Consider the following 18,170-nt stretch of genomic DNA (forward strand, 5'->3'; position numbering starts at 1 on the left):
ACGCCTTGGGTGCTCAGTAGGTGGTAGCTGAGATATTTTGTGGGGTCGGAAGAGGAAAGCAGGGTGTTAGCCTGTAAAGGAAGGGGAATGTGGAATAAAAACACCAACAACCACAGAATAATTACAAAGCAGTATGTGGACAAGTCTTGGCTGTGCTACTAACTAGCTGGGTAACGATGGGCCAGTCACTGAGCCTTTCTAATTCCTGGTTTGCTAATCTGTAAAATTAGAGGGCTGGAGTGGATGTTCTCTATTTCTGACATTCTGGGTCAGCCCTGAGTAGAAGATAACATCGAACAAATTATACACAAAATGTTAAGGAGAACTGTGTTCACAGTGGGTAGGATTAATCAGAATGGTTTTTAGAATGAGGTGAGGGGAATGAGTAGAGTTCATGGAGTTTGAGGAATATAATAGAAATGGCAGATTTTTTTTAAAGGTTATTTATTTGAGAGAGAGAGAGAGAGAGCATGCACATGATGGGACACAAGGAGGGAGAAGCAGACTCCCCGCTGAGCAGGGAGCCCCCATGTGGGGCTTGATCCCAGGACCTTGGGGTCAGGACCTGAGCTAAAGGCAGATGCTTAACTGACTGAGCCACCCAGGTGCCCCAAAAATGGCAGTTTTGATAGAATGGGCAGATCTGACAAAATTCAGGTTTTGTGTGTACCTACATTGCTCAGAAAATAATGATTCAAATATTTTTTGTTTGTGTGGGGCACATGGGTGGTTCAGTTAAGTGTCTGCTTTCGGCTAGGTTATGATCCCAGATCGTGGGATCAAGTCCCACGTGGTGTGTGTGTGTGTGTGTGTGTGTGTGTGTGGTGGGGTGGGGGGCTTCCTGCTCAGTGGGGACTCTGCTTCTTTCTCTCCCTCTGCCTGCTGCTCCCCCTGCTTGTGCTCGTTCTCTCTCTGTCAAAGAAATAAATCTTAAAAAAATTTTTGTTTATATAAGTTATGTATTTTTTGAAAAAGATTTTATTTATTTATTCATGAGAGACACACAGAGAGAGAGAGAGGCAGAGACACAGGCCGAAGGAGAAGCAGGATCCCTGCAGGGAGCCCAACGTGGGACTGGATCCCGGGTCTCCAGGACCATGCCCTAGGCCGAAGGTGGCGCTAAACCGCTGAGCCCCCCGGGCTGCCCTTTAAGTTATATAATAAAAATAGCTACAGTAGTATTAGTTTTTTTTTTTTTTCTTTTTTGCACTTAGGGTGTCAAATTGAATGTTTTTCTGAGAATACTTTCCAGTTTCCTTAAGTCATTCATACTAGCCGTGACCTATTTCAGATTTCCACAAGTGTATTAGTTGTTAGTCCATATAATGCCAATTATAAGTAAGGTATAGAATAAAAGATTTTCTTGTTTAAACTCTTCATATTACAGATGAAGAAATTAAAGCCCAGAATGGAATGACTTGTCTAAGCTTGTAAAACATGTTGATGCCAGAACTCCTGTATCTTTTTTTTTTTTTTTTCAGAACTCCTGTATCTTTGAAGATCCCCGAGATACAGGTTCTTTCTCATGTATAGCTCTTATTTGTTGGTTTATCATTTATTATTGAGAAATATTTGGATAATTCACCATCCTTTCATTCTTCCAACTGTAATATACACGATCGTGTTTTATACTTGTTACCCATTATGGTACCCTCATTGGTAGCCGATTACATGCCAAATAGGTAGACCACTACTGCTACCAGGTAGACTGAGATCCTTCTTTCTAGAGTGAACAGATGTAGGAATGCCATACCTGGAAGGAAATAATCACATAAGCATAAGCATGCAGAGGATGAGGTGAGTCTTAAGTAGGCAGCATCTAGCAATCCTGGGAAGGTTATTTTTTTTTCCCAAAGATATTATTTATTTATTCATGAGAGACAGAGAGAGGCAGAGACACAGGCAGAGGGAGAAGCAGGCTCCATGCAGGGAGCCCGATGTGGGACTCGATTCCGGGTCTCCAGGATCACGCCCTGGACTGCAGGTGGCGCTAAACTGCTGAGCGCACCCCCCCCCCCCCCCCCCCCCCCCCCCCCCCCCGCCGCTGCCCAGGTTTTGGTTTTTATACTTGATTATACTTGACAGCAGTGGGTGACCATTGAAGGGTTTCAATTCTTAATGTTTCACATGTCTCGGCTGCTGAGCCCTCTCTTTACCAAATAATATGTTAAATAGTTGAAATGTTATCTATTGAGGGATTACCCTCATTTAAGAGGCCCATAATGTTATATTGGAAGTCAGTGAGAGAAAAAATAAGTGCTTAATTGCCATTAGCAGAATAGTCTATTGCTGAAGTGTTTATTCTGAATTCATGTATTTGCAGAATCCTTGTGAATATAAATAATCCTGTGACTAAAATATTTTAGTAAATTACTGTGTATTGTACAAAATAGCCTAATGGAGGTCTAATAGATGTAGCTTTCCCAAAGTTTTTTTTAATGGCTTAGCGCTTGCTAGGGCCTAAAGCATGATGATTGGTGTCCTGAGGATATTCAGATGTGCTGACTTTTGCTGGAATAATTGCAGCTTCGTGATTTAATGAGCGCTTTTGGTGATAGCTGATTCCTCACTCCAGGCAGCTTGGTTGGTGGTGGTGCCAGGCTGAGTTCCTCAGCCTCCGGCTAAGGCCCTGAAGCTAATTTGGGAATCGAAAGGTAGAACTGAGGAGGGCCAGGCAGCCAGATCCCTGTAACTTATACCAGGGTTGTTGAGACAGTAGCTTTACCACCTTTTCAGAACAGCTTTGCAATATTATGACTATTTTTAGGGTTAGTTTCATCTTAAAAATGAAGAAACGGGGTGGGGGGCACCTGGATAGCTCGGTTAGTTAAGGGAAGGTTAAGCATCTTGCTCTTCATTTTGGCTCAGGTCATGATCCAGCCCCAGGGCAGGTAGGGCTCCCTGCTCAGCCGGGAACTTGCTCCTCCCTCAACTCCTCTTCCTGCTCTGGATTGCATTCTCTCTCTCAAATAAAGAAATACATTTTTTTTTTTTTTAAGATTTTATTTCTTTTTTCGTGAGACACAGAGAGAGAGGCAGGGATAGTCAGAGGCTCCCTATGGGGACCTGATACAGGACTCGATCCTGGGACCCTGGGGTCATGACCTGAGCCAAAGGCAGACACTCAACCGCTGAGCCACCCAGGTGCCCCAAGAAATAAAATCTTAAAAAAAAAAAAGTCTGGGAATCCATTCTGATCTAAACCTGTTTTCTTGTCTGATCTGCTATAAGAGGTTTTTGTTTGTTTGTTTGTTTGTTTTAAATAATCTTTATACCCAATGTGGGTCTCAAACTTCAAACTCTGGGATCAAGAGTTGGCTTTACCAACTGAGCCAGGCAGGCACCCCTTTGCTGTAAGAATCTCAGTGTATCTTCCATGCTCTCTGGACTCCCTTCAGTCTGTTCTCCATAGGGTACTCAAGAAAATCTTTATTAATTTTTTATTGATTTTTAAAAATTTTTTCCAGTTATATTAAAATATAATTAACACAAAGGATTGTGTAAGCTTAAGGTGTAAAACATAATGTTACATATGTATGTATAGCAAAATGATCACCACAATAAGTTTATTTAACATCTATCACCACACTTACAGACTTTTTTTTTCTTGTGATGGGAACTTTTAAGATTTAGTCTTAGCAACTTTCAGATATATAATACAATATTGTTAACATATTGTCATATGTTACATTATATCCCCAGGACTTATCTTGTAGCTGATATTTATACATTTTGACCACCTTCCCCCTCTCCCCCCACTCCCCCTTAGTCCTGGCAACCACCAATCTATTCTTTCTTTTTTAGATTTTACATACAAGTGAGCTCATAAACTACTTGTCTTTCTCTGCTTGATTTATTTCACTTTGCATAATGCCCATGAGGTCTATCCATGTTGTTGGAAATGCAGGATTTCCTTTTTTTTTTTTTTTGAGGCCGAATAGTATTCTACTGTGTATATTGTATATATATACTGTGTTTTCTTTATCCATTCCTCTGTTGATAGATACTTAGGTTGTTTCCAGGTTTTGACTGGAACATAGGAGTGCAGGTATTTCTTCAGCATGATTTCTTTTCTTTTGGATGTATACCCAGAAGTGGAGTTGCTAGGTCATATAGTAATTCTATTTTTAACTTTTTGAGAAATCTCCGTATCCATAGTACCTGTACCAGGAAAAAAATTTTTTTTTTTTTGGAGTAGCTTCTATACCCAACATGGGGCTTGAACTCATGATCCTAAGCTCAAGAGTCACATGCTCTAACCTACTGAGCCAGCCAGGAGCCCCTGTACTAGGGAAATCTTAACCTAATAGATCCCACCACTTACCTGCTTAACTCTTTCTTGAACCTTATTTGTCTCCTTTCCCTTTTGGCTTTGCAGCCTTGCTCCCTCCAGTGTCAGGGACCTGTTACAGTTCCTCCAACTGTACTGTCATCCCTCACCCTTTTAAGCTTCTACTTATCCTTCAGGTTATGGGTACTTTTCCTTTAGAGCTCTTATCATAGTGTCTAATTACAAATTTGTGAGTATTGGTCTGTTTATCCCATCAAACTTTGAGCCCATGATGACAAAGAACATGTATCTTTGCTTGGCCATTATATCCCCATTGCCTGGCATGGAGTAAGCAATAACTAAAGACTTACTAAAGGAAGAAATGAAGCTTAGGAAATTAAATATCTTGCCTAATGTAACAAGTGGTGTTACTTCTAGACTATAAGCTTCATAAGGGCAGGATTTTTGGCACCTTTTTTCATCCTCGGCATCTTCAACAGTGCCTGGTTTATAGTAGTAAATATTTGTTGAATATTGTGTTTGAATGTGAGTCCAAAGATTTCTTTTAAAAATTTTTTAATTTTAATTTTTTTTAAAGATTTATTTATTTTAGAGAGAGTGAGATGAGGGGAAGGGAGAGAAGTTTAAGCAGACTCCACACTGAACATGGAGCCCAATGTGTGGCTCAGTGTCATGACCCTGAGATCACGACCTAAGCTAAAACCCAAGAATTGGATGCTTAACTGTGCCACCTACGTGTCTTGATTCCAAAGATTTCTTATCCAAATCTAAGACTTTTCCCCTTATGCCAAATCTGTCTGAAAATAGGGATTTAGAATTACCAGTTTCTCTTTATGGTAGAAAAATCTGAGAGTTACTGTTGTGATTCAGTAAGGTGGCTTTGCTTTTTCTGTATACAGGTCTTAAAGGGCATCCAAATGTCATTAGACAAACAACAGTATCTGTTCTACATCCTGTATACCCCCTTTTTACGGGCTGCCAAGTTAGATATTGATGTCATCCATCCTGCCTGTTTTCTAAATCCCCTGAATAACATGTTGAATAACCATCAGAACAATTCCTCTACCAGCTTTTATTTAACTGTTTGCAGACTTAACAATATATTTCTCTCTCCAAAATTCACTTACATGTCAGACCAGAAACATTTTAATGATCTGTTAAAAAATAATTTCATGTTTAAGGTACCAGAAACTCAGGTGTTATTTACTATCTGAGTTTAGGGGATGGCAATTTTTTTACTGCATTCAGTATATCTCCATCTTGAAGATCTTCAAATTTGTTGAATATTTTCCTAATTGGGGGCTGAAGAGTCTTAGTGTTCAGATATGACATCGCACAGTTTGTGCTTCATTTTAGCCTTTGCATTTTCAGAGAACTTGGAGTCATACAGCATTACCAAGCATTCTTTGTTATAGTTGCCACCTATAGTCCCGAAGTCAAGTCACAGTTTGTGATCAGTAGTGATTTGTGCAGAGGGTATATGTCCACATGGAAGTTCCATTGTCTGATGGCAGCCCTAGCAGACTTCTCCTTCTCTTGGGAAATCTGTTCTGAAAATTGAGAATTGAGAGGGAGAAAATGGTTCCTTGTTTGTAGTGACAAATCTGGATCTGGGAGGGAGACCCTGTCATGGGAAGACCTGATTTCTAGTCTTGACACTGCCATATTACTTTGAGCAAGTGCTGGGCTTGGAGTTTGGGTTCCTTTTCATCAGTGGAATCATGTTAATCTCTTCTAGCTTTAAAAGCTGTTATTTATCTGTAGCATGCCAATTCCTTTATTTTTTATTTTTTATTTTTTAAATTTTTATTTATTTATGATAGTCACACACACAGAGAGAGAGAGAGAGAGAGAGAGAGAGAGGCAGGGACACAGGCAGAAGGAGAAGCAGGCTCCATGCACCGGGAGCCCAATGTGGGATTTGATCCTGGGTCTCCAGGATCGTGCCCTGGGCCAAAGACAGGCGCTAAACCGCTGAGCCACCCAGGGATCCCTGCCAATTCCTTTAATTGAGAAATTGATCTACTCCAAGTTACATTCTGATTTTAAATAATTTTGTGTATAGCTGGCTGGGTTAGACTTGTAAGGGGAAGTTAGTAATTTCTCTCGCTGGCTTTTAGCCTATTGCCAGACATCATTTTACCGTTTATCTCTGAGATAAAGAGATGCCGTTTAAAAAAAAACCCAACCAACCAGGGAATACTGTTCCCAACCAGTTCCTTTTGAATATTGGTTTAACCCATGATGGTTTTCATTTGGGGAGGGAATTTTATTTTATTTTATTTTTTTTAAGTTAATCCTGCTCCTTACCTGTGCACGCTATCTGATCACTAGAGAATATGGGGCAAAACACTCTGTTTAATGGCCTCAGAAATAGACCTGGAGGAACTCTGAAATGAGAAGAATTAGTGTGAAATTTGTGTGCACGCATGCATTTTAAGTCCATTAGGCTCCCAGATTCTTTTCTGTTCATTTGTAGGTACCAAAAGTACTGATACCCTTTGAACTGGGCAAAATGACTTACACGATGGACCCCAAATTGTTATTTATTTCAAGATCACAGAGTACCTTATTTATATTTCTAAAGGAAGCATTTAGTTTATAAAGTCCAAAGATACTCAGGGAGTTTAGAAACCCAGGGTGGGAGTCCCTGCTGTTTGCAAATTGAGTATGATATATAACCTTAGAGAAAAAAGAAAGAGTTTGTATTTATTTCCTCAGTTTTATTTCAGATTAACAAAGCTGGGAGCCTCGATCATCCAACATTCTTCTAGTTGTATATTAAGGTGCAGGTCTTGGCCAAAGTTGGAGTTCCACAGAATGGGAACGACATGCTTCCCTTTTTATTCTCCTCCGCCTTAGGATCCTGTCACCACATTGAGAAGATTAGACAAAAACTCTTTACAGTTTATTTTCTTTTTGCACAAGTTACATTATGGAGGGACTTTTAAGCTAAAAGAAGAAAAACTCCCTCTTTGTTAGAAGCAGCACAGTGTGTAGTTTCAACTTGTCTTTGACTTCCTCGGAGATGTTTTAAGATCCGGTGTAAACTTGCTGTGGTTTGCCTTTGGGCATCAAACTGTTTAGCTTGGCTCTGTTATATCTGTAATTGCTGCATTTTAATAATTGCCCAATATTCTTGTCAGCAATTTGCAGTCTATATTTTTAATAGAACCTTTTGCCTTTCTTTCCACAGGTTCATTCAGACCTGGTTTAAGCCCCTGGATTAATGCTCACAGTCCCACAGACCCTCTGCAGCTGCGGGCAGGGGGTGACACAAGCTCATTAAATATTCCCACAAGCCGCGTGCTGGGTATAGTTTATGTGCTCTATAAAAATCCTCTGGGAAGCCATCTTCTTCTGAGATCTCCTTACAGGGTTTTGCTTTATGAAATTTGCTCTTAGCATTTGCTGAAATAGCATATTCTTTTGGAGAGAGTTTTCCTTATCAATCCATTCAGGAAATTTAATTTTTTGAAGGGAAAAAATAGGGTCAAATTCTCTTTGCTGTCACTGACTTTTTTTTTTTAAGACTTTATTTGAGAGAGAGAAAGCATGAGTAGGGGAAGGGATAGAGGGGGAGGGAGAGAGAATCAACCAGACTCTGTGTGTAGTGTGAGTCCCCAATAAGGGGCTCGATCTCACAACCCTGAGATCATCACCTAAGCTGAAACCAAGAATGGAACGTTTAACCAACTGAGCCAGCCAGGCACCCTGTGAAGGCATTTAAAAGCCATTTTAAATGTCTTTTCCTTAACATTTGATGCAGTAAACTAAGACCACTTAATTAGAAACTCATTTTGCCATTGTTTTTTATATTTTTGTATTGCGTCTACGAGTACCCAAACTGGCTTTGTCTCTGAAGGTAGCAAGCCGGTTCTGTAGATCGTTTCCCGGGTGAGGGTAACAAGACTGCAGTCCCTAGCTATTTAAGATAGTTCCTGGAAACTTCATGATCTTGCCTGGCTCAGCGCCTAGATGGGATGGGGTCTTTGTGCTTTTAGCCAGTTCTTGGATAACTTCTTTTCCTGATAAGAAGGAATCATGCTCTTACACAGTGCCTGGAACATAGTGGGTGCTCAATAAATGTTTGTCAAATTGAACATCTTCTGTGGGTTGTACCAGGGTCAGGAATATAGGGCTGGAAAATATACGTGGTGTGTCTAGATGAGGTAATCTTTAGGGCCATAGGAGAGATATTCACGTTTAAGCAAATCAGCATAAAACTTGTCATTCAAGCCTCTGGATAAGCATAAGGTTAGAAGTACCTCTGGATCCTCTGGTCCAGTTACCAGAGTCTTAACTGTGGTTGAGAGACAGGGAAGACTTTTCTCCTGTTAAAATGCTGGCAAACAGTTGAAATGAGATCTTTCCCTTTTGATTGTTCTTTATTTTTCAGGTTGATTCTAAGTATTTTAACTTGATCCTTGTGATGACTCCATCATTATAACATTAGATTGAGTTTGATTAGAGTTGTTTGTGTTTCTTTGTTGACACTTGGAAGTTCATGTAGCAAGTGTCATTGATTACTTTGGTGCCACAACATAGCTGGTAATGTTCTATTATAGGTGAACCTTGATTTTCTTCTGTATTCATGAACATTTTATATAAAGCCAAAGATTTAAAGTATCAAAAATAAGGATTTCTTTACAAAAGTATTTGCTTTAAAAATCTTTATTAGGTAACTAGCACCCCTAGTTCAGTTTACTCGAGTGTTGTCTAGGCATCTTTTCAGATAAATTTATCTTAGACTTTTTAGAGATTATTCATTTCTCTTTACTGTGTATTTTTGAAAAGTTTCTGCATTAAGTTTTCTTTTTGAAATATGTTTATTTTTACAGGCAACTTGAAAATTGGAAAGGATTTTTAAGGCTGCTTCTGATTTGCAAAGACTATCTACATCTGAGGCTGAAGTGACTGAATGGGGCACACTTTTGGAGACATCAAAATGACTTCTCATTATGTAATTGCTGTGTTTGCCCTGATGAGTTCCTGTGTAGCCACTACAGGTGAGTTGCAGAATATAGATTGCATGTTCTTGTATTCTTTCGGATATATTTTCTTCAGTCTCTTTAGTTCAGAAAAATTTAGATGTTTTGAAAAATATGTTTATGCAAAATGTGAGTATTTCTGTTCTTCAGGGAAATAAAATATTTGACTACAGATTACATGTATGTTTGTCTATGTTCTATTTTACTAGGCTGGTGCTAGATATTCCAGTATCAGTGACATTACTAAATAATACTGACTAAACCTCAGTATTGAGATGGGTAGAGAACAAATATGCTGATGTGTAATCCCACTTAATTTTGTTCCATGCATAGATTACATTTATTTTCTCTCCCTAAATAAGAATTTCAAGAAAGCCTTTTTGTTCTTTATCAGAAAATAAATAGGTCTTCTACTTAGAGGTGACACTCTTGGCATAGGATACTTAGGAAGTATTCATTTTACCTATTTAGATATTTTAAGGTGTAACTTTAAAAAAATACAGAACTGTGCTTTCTGGAGGCAATCAGAGTATGAGATTGGAGATAAGAAGCAAAAGACTGGGTTGGAACATTGTTGCTTAAGTAAGAATATCTCATCCCCTACATCAACATCTTGATGTTCCCAGTCAGGGTTGCTTAACAAATTTGGAAGCTTAATTTGCTCTATTTTGTGGTAATTTGCTTTGTGTCTATTACATAATAAGCCACATGAAAGAATTTGTTGGACCAGTCCTGTAAACTGGCTGGTGTCAACAAGAAACATATTGACCTGAAAAATGATTAGCCTCTTGGTTTTGGCTATTGAATTCACATACAGATGAGATGCTAGTGATGATAATGATTGCCACTTATTGAGTGTGTCACCACAGCCAAGCATGGGCCTAAATAATTACAGAATATAACAATGAATAAGGATATTCTTATTTTGTGAGCTCACTTAATCCCAACTCTGAGGTAGGTAGATTATTTTTCCCATTTTACAGATGATGAGATGAGAGATTAGATGATGTGCACAGAGTCATGTGGCTGGGAAGTGGAGGAGCCAAGTTTTACATCTGCACTCTTAATGTCTGTGCTGTACTGAAGAAGCCACTAACAAGCAGTTAAGTCTCTGAGTCATTAGTAGGCACAGGTTGAGTGAAAGCCAGTTTGCAGAGCGTGGTTTATGGGATTGGACAGCAAAATGTCCCCCTTGTTGCAAATATCTTGAGAGAAAGTTGGTAATTGTTTTGTTTTATTTTTTAAATGCCAGTGTGAATTTGAACTGTCCATTCTCTGTCAGCAGTTTCATTTTGTCTCATGATTGAAGAGTTATTTGTCTTTTAGCCTCTGTATTAAATCTGATCTTAATTAAAATCTCATTGAAAAGTTGCAGCAAAAAAAGATGAGGGGGGGGGAGAGAGAGAGAGAGAGAGAGAGAAATGGCTTGATGGAAAATGTGCTATTTTGATGACGAGGTATTATCATACCTCATAGGTTTGAGGCAGAATTTTCTGCTTTCATTGATGCCTGAGATAGACTAAAAAACAACTGAAGAAGGTACTTTATGGGAAAGTGGTGAGTTTGATGGCTCTGTATACCCTTGATGTATTAGATAGTGAATCAGTTTTGGTTAAGACCTTCCTTCCTCTCTCAAGCCATTAGTAAAATATATTTTTTGAGTTGTATACATACTCAAAATTTTGCTGAGAATTAAAGTAAAATTGAGAGTAGAGTTACCAGTTTTGTGGCAGCCTGAGACAACTGACTAATGGTAGAGGTAGAGATGCTTTTTTTTAATGCTAAATTTTTATTGAAATACAATTTACAGAGAAATGTGTACATGAAAGTGTGTAGCTCAGTATATTTTCACGAACTGAACACACGTATGTGAACAGTATTAGAGATGCCATTTTTATTATTATTGTTATTTTTTTTAATATAGGAGCTTGAACTCATGATCCTGAGATCAAGACCTGAGCTGAGATCCATAGTCAGACACTTAACCAGCTGAACCACCCAGGTGCCCCAGAAATGCCCTTTTGAACAACCTATTGGCTAAATAAGAAGGGAGAAATTTTTTTTTTTTTTTTTTTTTTTTTGAGAAATGTTTTGTATATGCTGAATCCGGTGGCTTTTTGTATAGGCTTAGCATACTCACAAAATGCTTTTTAGGGCATTCTGATAAGTTGAACTTCAGGAAAATAATAGTAATAATAATGAATATTTATAGAGTAATGAATTAATGTGTGCCAGGCCCTGTTGAAAGTGCTTTATGTATATTACCTCATTCACCTTTATTACTGTCCTAAGAAGTGTAGGTACTTTGCTTATTCCCAGTTTATAGATGAGGAGACTGAACACAGACAGGTTACGTAACTTCTTCAAGGTCACACAGCTGGTAAGTGGCAGATTTAACCATGAACCTACTTAGTCTAGATCTGATGATTGAGCTTTTAAGTCTGTCTGTCACGAAGGGAGTATTGATCAGAAACCTGTTTAAAAAGAATGATAGTTTGCTCTGTGCTGTGTCATCATGAAACATAAAGTAAATCTCTTATTTGCTGAGTCCCTCTAAGTGCAAAGCACAGTACTAGTCACTTAGGGGTATACAAAGAAATATAAGATTCATCCCTTCCTTTGAATCTCTTGTGTGTTAGTTAGGCATGTAAAATATAACCATATAACAAACTAATCAGTATATAGTGAATACCAAATAAAAGTCAAAAGACCTCAGAGAGGTCGGAAAGGAAGCCCAGGTGGGTTGGAGTGGCTAGAGAGGGCTTTGTGGGTGTGCTCAACCTTGAGCTCTGTTCTGAAGGTCAGCCAGGAACTAGGAAGGTGAAGGCATGGGGCTGATCAGCTAGCACAGTATATGGGACATGGGTGCTTGATGAGTTTTAAAGAATGGATGACCTGAAGATCTGGTATGGGAATGAGGTCTGTTTGGAAGGAAGGATGGGAGTAGGTTGTGGAACGAGGCTTGTAGATTTCATTTTGAGGTTTGGATCCTTTTTTTTCCATTCCCATGTAGCCAAAGGCATATACTGTTTAATCTTAGAATCCAAACTATGGCCTCAAAAAGTGAGGCTGAGTATATGGCTTCATTAGCTTCAAAGACAACACCGCTTGGCATACAGGCCAACAATTTATCACGGGCTTGCTCTCTGCCAGCCAGCTTGTTTTGTCTTTATAAGACAACCCTCTGGGGCGAGTGTTAGTATTATCATAATTTACATTTTACAAACAAGGAAAGTGAGACTCAGTTTGGCTTATAACTTACAATTGTATAAAGTCCCATAACTAATAATGACAGAGCTGGGACTTGGACTCAGGCAGTTTGGCTTTAGAGTCCAGCCCATCCCCACTCCACTGGAGCCTCCGTATAGGAAACCCTCAGTGTGGAATGATTGAACCCCTTCATTTGACTGAGTAGCCACCAGTAAGTCATTCTGGTGAAGAACCAAATTAAACTCCTTTCACCTTAAATGAGACATGTGTAAGTCATCAGAATGGAGAGACCTTCAAGTAATGGGTCTTCTTTATTTGCATTCTTACCTTACTGACATGACTGTGAAGCTCTGTTGTAGGGTTCTTGGTGGCAGAAGGGGTGAAAGCTGTGTAGAAGGCCTCCTTTAGATATGTAGCCAGGAAGGGCGAAGGGCGAAGGGCAGCACAGCACATAAAATTAATCTGAGTTAGGATAGTAGGCATCTTCTAGCTCCATGGATTTGCCTGGGTCTTTAGTGAAAGCCTTTCCTTCTCTGCTTGTGAAGGAGGTAGTGGTCAGCAAGCCGCATCCCAGGAGCTTCGAGGTTGCTTTGATAACGTTCATACTTGTCCTCCCCTCTCTTTTTCCTGAGTTATTGTACAGTGTGTGAGTAGGGGAGGCCCTGCTCTTGATGAACAAAAGCTGTATGAGGACCATCATGCCTCCTGGTTAGAAATTATTTTAGGTTTTTGGCACCTTGTCCTAAATCCTATAATCCCACGGGGCACCAGCGTGGCTCAGTCAGTTGAGCCACCGACTCTTGATTTTGGCTCGGGTCATGATCTCAGGGTCTGAGATTAAGCCCTGCTTAAGATTCTCTCTCTCCCTCTGCCTCTGCCCCTCCCTCTGCTTGCTCACACACTCCTTCTCACTCTTTCAAGATAAATCAATAAAATCTTAAAATAATCCTGTAATCTATCTAAGAAAAGTGGGAAGTTTAAAACATTAAATGCTCTTATGGGCTTAAGCCTCACTAAGTTTTCACTTTAAAAATTGTTTGGCAACCTGTCTTTAAAAAACACTAACTCTGCCCCTGAGGCTTGCCAGAGTTAGCTAAGGCTGTGTTTCCAAGAGCCTTGCTAACAAGAAAAAGAGGCATACACAGAGAATTCAAGGAAATCGATTTGGTTGGAAGGGATGGACTTGCCTGCAGTCCACTGGCCTCTTGTGCCCAGTGCAAGAGGTGCTGCTGAGGTGAACTGATGCTGGCCTCAGTGCCAGTGGGATGTTGGTGGGATGGCTGTTTGCCTTATTCCATTGTTGCCATTCTGTGGCTAAATGCATCTTTTTGGAGGATTGTCCACAACCTGCACATACATTTCAATTGAGCAGATGCATTTCTTTCTTTTTTTTCTATTTTTAAAGACATAGTTTTAAAAAAATATTTATTCATGAGAGAGAGAGAGAGAGAGAGAGGCAGAGACACAGGCAGAGGGAGAAGCAGGCTCCATGCAGGGAGCCTGACGTGGGATTTGATCCTGGGACTCCAGGATCACGCCCTGGACTGAAGGCAGCGCTAAACCGCTGAGCACCTGGGCTGCCCAAGATTCATTTCTTTTCATCTCTCCTGAATGTACCTGAAATTCCAGGAAAATAGAGATAGTTTTAGTTGGAGCTATTTTCCTGCTAAGAAAGCTCTGAACTCTTGTGTCCATGGGACAACAAGGAGAGTTATCAACCGGTTAATAATTGATTTGGAATGGGACAAACTGACAGCCTTGAGGGGAGGCTAAATTAATGAGAATGCCATTTTATATTTATAGTTTTCAAATGCTCTTATGACTACTATTTCATTTGATTCTCCTAGCAGTAGTCCCGGGGGTAGGCAGGTATTGTTTTGATCATTTCCAGAAGGGAGGTAATGGGACTCAGAGAAAGTAATTTATTATAAGAAAGATAGCTCAACTCTCAGTCAAACCAGAATTCAACACTCCTCTGCAGGCAGGCTGCACCGACAAATCTTAGTCTTTTTGCTGGTGTGCTTCCTTTAGTACCTCTTGAAATAGTGGTAGCCGGCCACTCTGCTGGGCGCTATTCACCTGCCAGTTCATCTGATCCTTATAGAAACCCAGTGAGGTAGGTAGGTGATTGTCATCATCACTGTGTGTGTGTGTGTTTTTTTTTTTAAAGATTTTATTTATTTATTAATGAGAGACACATACAGAGTGAGAGGCAGAGACACAGGCAGAGAGAGAAGCAGGCTCCAAGCAGGGAGCCTGATGTGGGACTCCATCCCAGGACTCCAGGATTACGCCCTGGACCGAAGGCAGGCGCTCAACTGCTGAGCCTCCCAGTCGTCTCCATCACTGTGTTTGTAATTGTTACCGCTGCCACCACTCCTACTACTATTGGTATGCTAGCGGGAACTGAGGCTTAGAGAAGAAAAATGTAATATATAATGAGAGACAAATCAATTTTAATGAAAGTTAAAGTGGTCATTGACAGTCATACAAGTAGTAGCTAGCAGAGTGGCCACAGCTCTAGAGTTGATGCTCTTTCTCTTATGCTGCCTCAAAGGAACTGGTACTCTTTCTCTAGGACTTGCGATTAATGGCCTACGGACTGCAGGGGTGGTTCTTCCATGGTTTTCTCCTCTCTGCCAACTGAGTGATCAGAGCTGTGGTTCATAATAGTAGGAAGACGAGGAGAGTGCCAGTGGTGGCTGCCACTGGGGAACGTAAAGGGTAGAGGAGGGACAGACTTGGAGATTCCAACCAAATCCAGCAAGGCCTTCTCTTGCCAATACAGAGTCTCTGGATCCAGTTGGTTGATTTGTTTTGTGATTATTATTGTCTTTAGGTTGTTAACTGTAACCACTTTCGTATTCCATTGCTGTCTTGGATGTATAGGGAAAAGATGTTCAGGGTGATGCCAATTGGGTGACCGGCTGTGATAGTGTAAACAAGATGGTCACTAAGAACATGAGTAAGATTGTTCACAGATTTGATGTCAGACAAGTGAGCAGATGCCAGGTTTCTCTCTCCTTTGCATCCTTATCCGAGACTGTGTAATTACCACACTGCTTTTTGGATTCCTGATTTATTTGGGTTATTTAAGGGCACCAGCAATGGTCTGTTTTATAAACACTGATCAACATTTCCACCAGGACAAGGATATCTGTATGTGCTTTCACCATGGTGCCAACTTTCTATTTATCTTAAAGAGTAAAGAACTATATTAAAAGACCGAGAGTAGATAGAGTGGCCTGAATTTTATGTTGTGTTCTTTTTTGGGGAGACCATGCATACCCAAGCATGATGAGGTCCCTCCCTGCTCTATGTTTTTACGCACAAAGAGTATGCCAACATGTATGTGTTCGCATACACATACAAAGTTGGGACACTTAGCAGTAGTCAAGAAAAAGATGAATTTTTTATTAAAGAGTCCCTTGCCCTGCATGGACTTGGGTATATGTGTGTATATGTGTGTGGGGCAGGGTGGAATAGGATATGATGTCTAATAAAAGCTTTTTTTTTTCCATTTGCAAAAGCAGTTGACTAGCTGATAGTTGGGTAACTGGCTGTGATAGTGTAAGAGAGATGTTCACAAGAACACAAGTAAGATTGTTCACAGATTTGATGTCAGACAAGTGAACAGATGCCAGGTTTCTCTCTCCTTTGCATCCTTATCCGAGGCTGTGTAATTGCCACGCTGCTTTTTGGATTCCTGATTTATTTGGGTTATTTTAGGGCACCAGCAATGGTCTGTTTTATAAACACTGATCAACATTTCCACCAGGACAGAGCTATCTGTATGTGCCCACACAGCTGTTTGACCGCTCAAAGCTTATACTTTCACACGTTGTGGATATAGGAAATGAGGCTTTCTCAGCTTGTTTGCTTTGATAACTAATCCCTTATACACTGGGGCTACCTTGAATCACTGATAGAGCTCTGAGCTTTGCGTGCTGGTTTTGGAAGAGTTGTAAGATCAGGGAGTGTTCCGGGAAGGGTTCCAACATGAGGCCGTCCATCAGGACAGCCCTCTACACAGGCATCGAGGCATCAAAGTGCTTACTCCTCTTGGAAGATTGGCCCGGACAGCATCCATGTGAGTTCCTTGCTGACATACATTTATTTAAAAAAACATTTTCTGCCAGAATGATCTAAAAAAGATTCATTCTCAAGTCCAATATAGCCATATTTTTGTTCTCTGAAAGGACACTATAAATCAGGAGAATTCTAGAGGACTTAAAAATGCACTTGCTCTTGGAATGTTCCTTCCAAAGATTAGGCAGCAGGTGCTCTGGGGCCTGAGGCCCAGCTATTCTCCTGCCCTATCCTGCCAACTCGTAACAATCTTTAAAAAAACAAAACCAAACCAAACCAACTAAACCTAGGGTGAAATGTGGACAGTCTTAACACCTTCAAAAGAAAATTGATTTTTTTTTTTGAAGTTATTCTCTCTGTTGGCAGCGAAGGGAACTACAATGACAAGTTGTAGTTATGGCAAAAGGAAAAAGTTCCAGCGTGACTGCTTTAGGTTCTTTGTGTTGCTTCTGTTTGTCCTTGTGTGTCTGAATAACTTAGTCCTAGTCTAGATGATAGGCCAGAACCGTCAGGAGTAACACCTCCCTTCCTTCCTACTCTTCTACCCCAGCCGGGAGGGTACTTGGGGAGCACCAGCCTCTGGGGAGAGCAGCACATCAGCTTCCAGAGTTGCCTGTGCGCTGTCGTTCCCAACAGTGACACCACGGAGCTGCAGCAGCACTGGGCTGTGCACGTTTTTCCAGTAGGCTGCATCTGGGTGTGCCAGCGTGGCTGTTCTGTTGCTGCGTGGCCAAGCACAAGGCCACCTAGCTCCCACTTACCCCTTTCTTTAGAGTTAGAGGAAAGCACCGTTGGTCATTTCACCTTTTCATTCAACTTTTAAATAGCTGCTATGTTTGGATGAGAACTCGTAGTCTGGTCAGTGAACTTGGAGTGCCTAACCAAGCCCCAGGTACTCTGCTAGCTTCTGAGGCACAAAACAGGGAAACTTTGATTAGTGCAAACAATGATTTTTTTTCTACCTTGTAACATGGTTACATTTCTTAAAGAGTTAATTGATTTTTTTCAACAAGCATCTATTTTTTTAAGATTTTATTTATTTATTTGACACGAGAGAGAAAGAGCACAAGCAGGGGGAGCAGGAGAGGGAGAAGTAGGTTCTCTGCTTAGCAGGGAGCCTGACATGGGGCTCTATCCCCAGACTCTGGGATCATGTTCTGAGCTGAAGGCAGATGCTTAACCCAGGTGCCCCTCAATCAGCATCTGTTGAGCATTCTAGACACTATTCCAGGTATTAGAGGCTCAGCAATGAACAAAATAGACAGAATCCTTATCCTCCTGAAGCTTACATTCTAATGGATCAGATCAGAACAAAAAAATAGTACATCATTTAACAGGTTCAGTGGACAAAAAGCAAAGGCGCTGGGGATTGTTTAGTGGGGGAGTACAATTTCTTTTATTTATTTATTTTTTTAGATTTAAAGTTATTCATTTATTCATGAGAGACAGAGAGAGGCAGACACATAGGCAGAGGGAGAAGCAGGCGCCCCATGGGGAGCCTGATGTGGGACTCAATCCTAGGACCCTGGGATCACAAACTGAGCCAAAGGCGGATAGATGTTCAACCACTGAGCCGCCCAGGTGCCCCA

General features: G+C 40.5%; 1 protein-coding gene across 5 annotated transcripts in view; it reads left to right on the forward strand.

Annotated features, from left to right (window-relative positions):
- Positions 1–18,170, forward strand: part of TGFBR3 (transforming growth factor beta receptor 3) — a 194,775-nt gene that overhangs the window by 13,350 nt on the left and 163,255 nt on the right. For all 5 annotated transcript variants that reach the window (XM_038541389.1, XM_038541391.1, XM_038541393.1 and 2 more), the window contains exon 2: positions 9,133–9,300. In XM_038541389.1, coding sequence (XP_038397317.1) covers positions 9,213–9,300 — 88 coding nt within the window. In that variant the 5' untranslated portion in view covers positions 9,133–9,212. The remainder of the gene's footprint in view (positions 1–9,132; positions 9,301–18,170) is intronic.

This window comes from Canis lupus, chromosome 6 (assembly GCF_011100685.1).
Source record: "Canis lupus familiaris isolate Mischka breed German Shepherd chromosome 6, alternate assembly UU_Cfam_GSD_1.0, whole genome shotgun sequence".
NCBI classification, from domain to species: domain Eukaryota; kingdom Metazoa; phylum Chordata; class Mammalia; order Carnivora; family Canidae; genus Canis; species Canis lupus.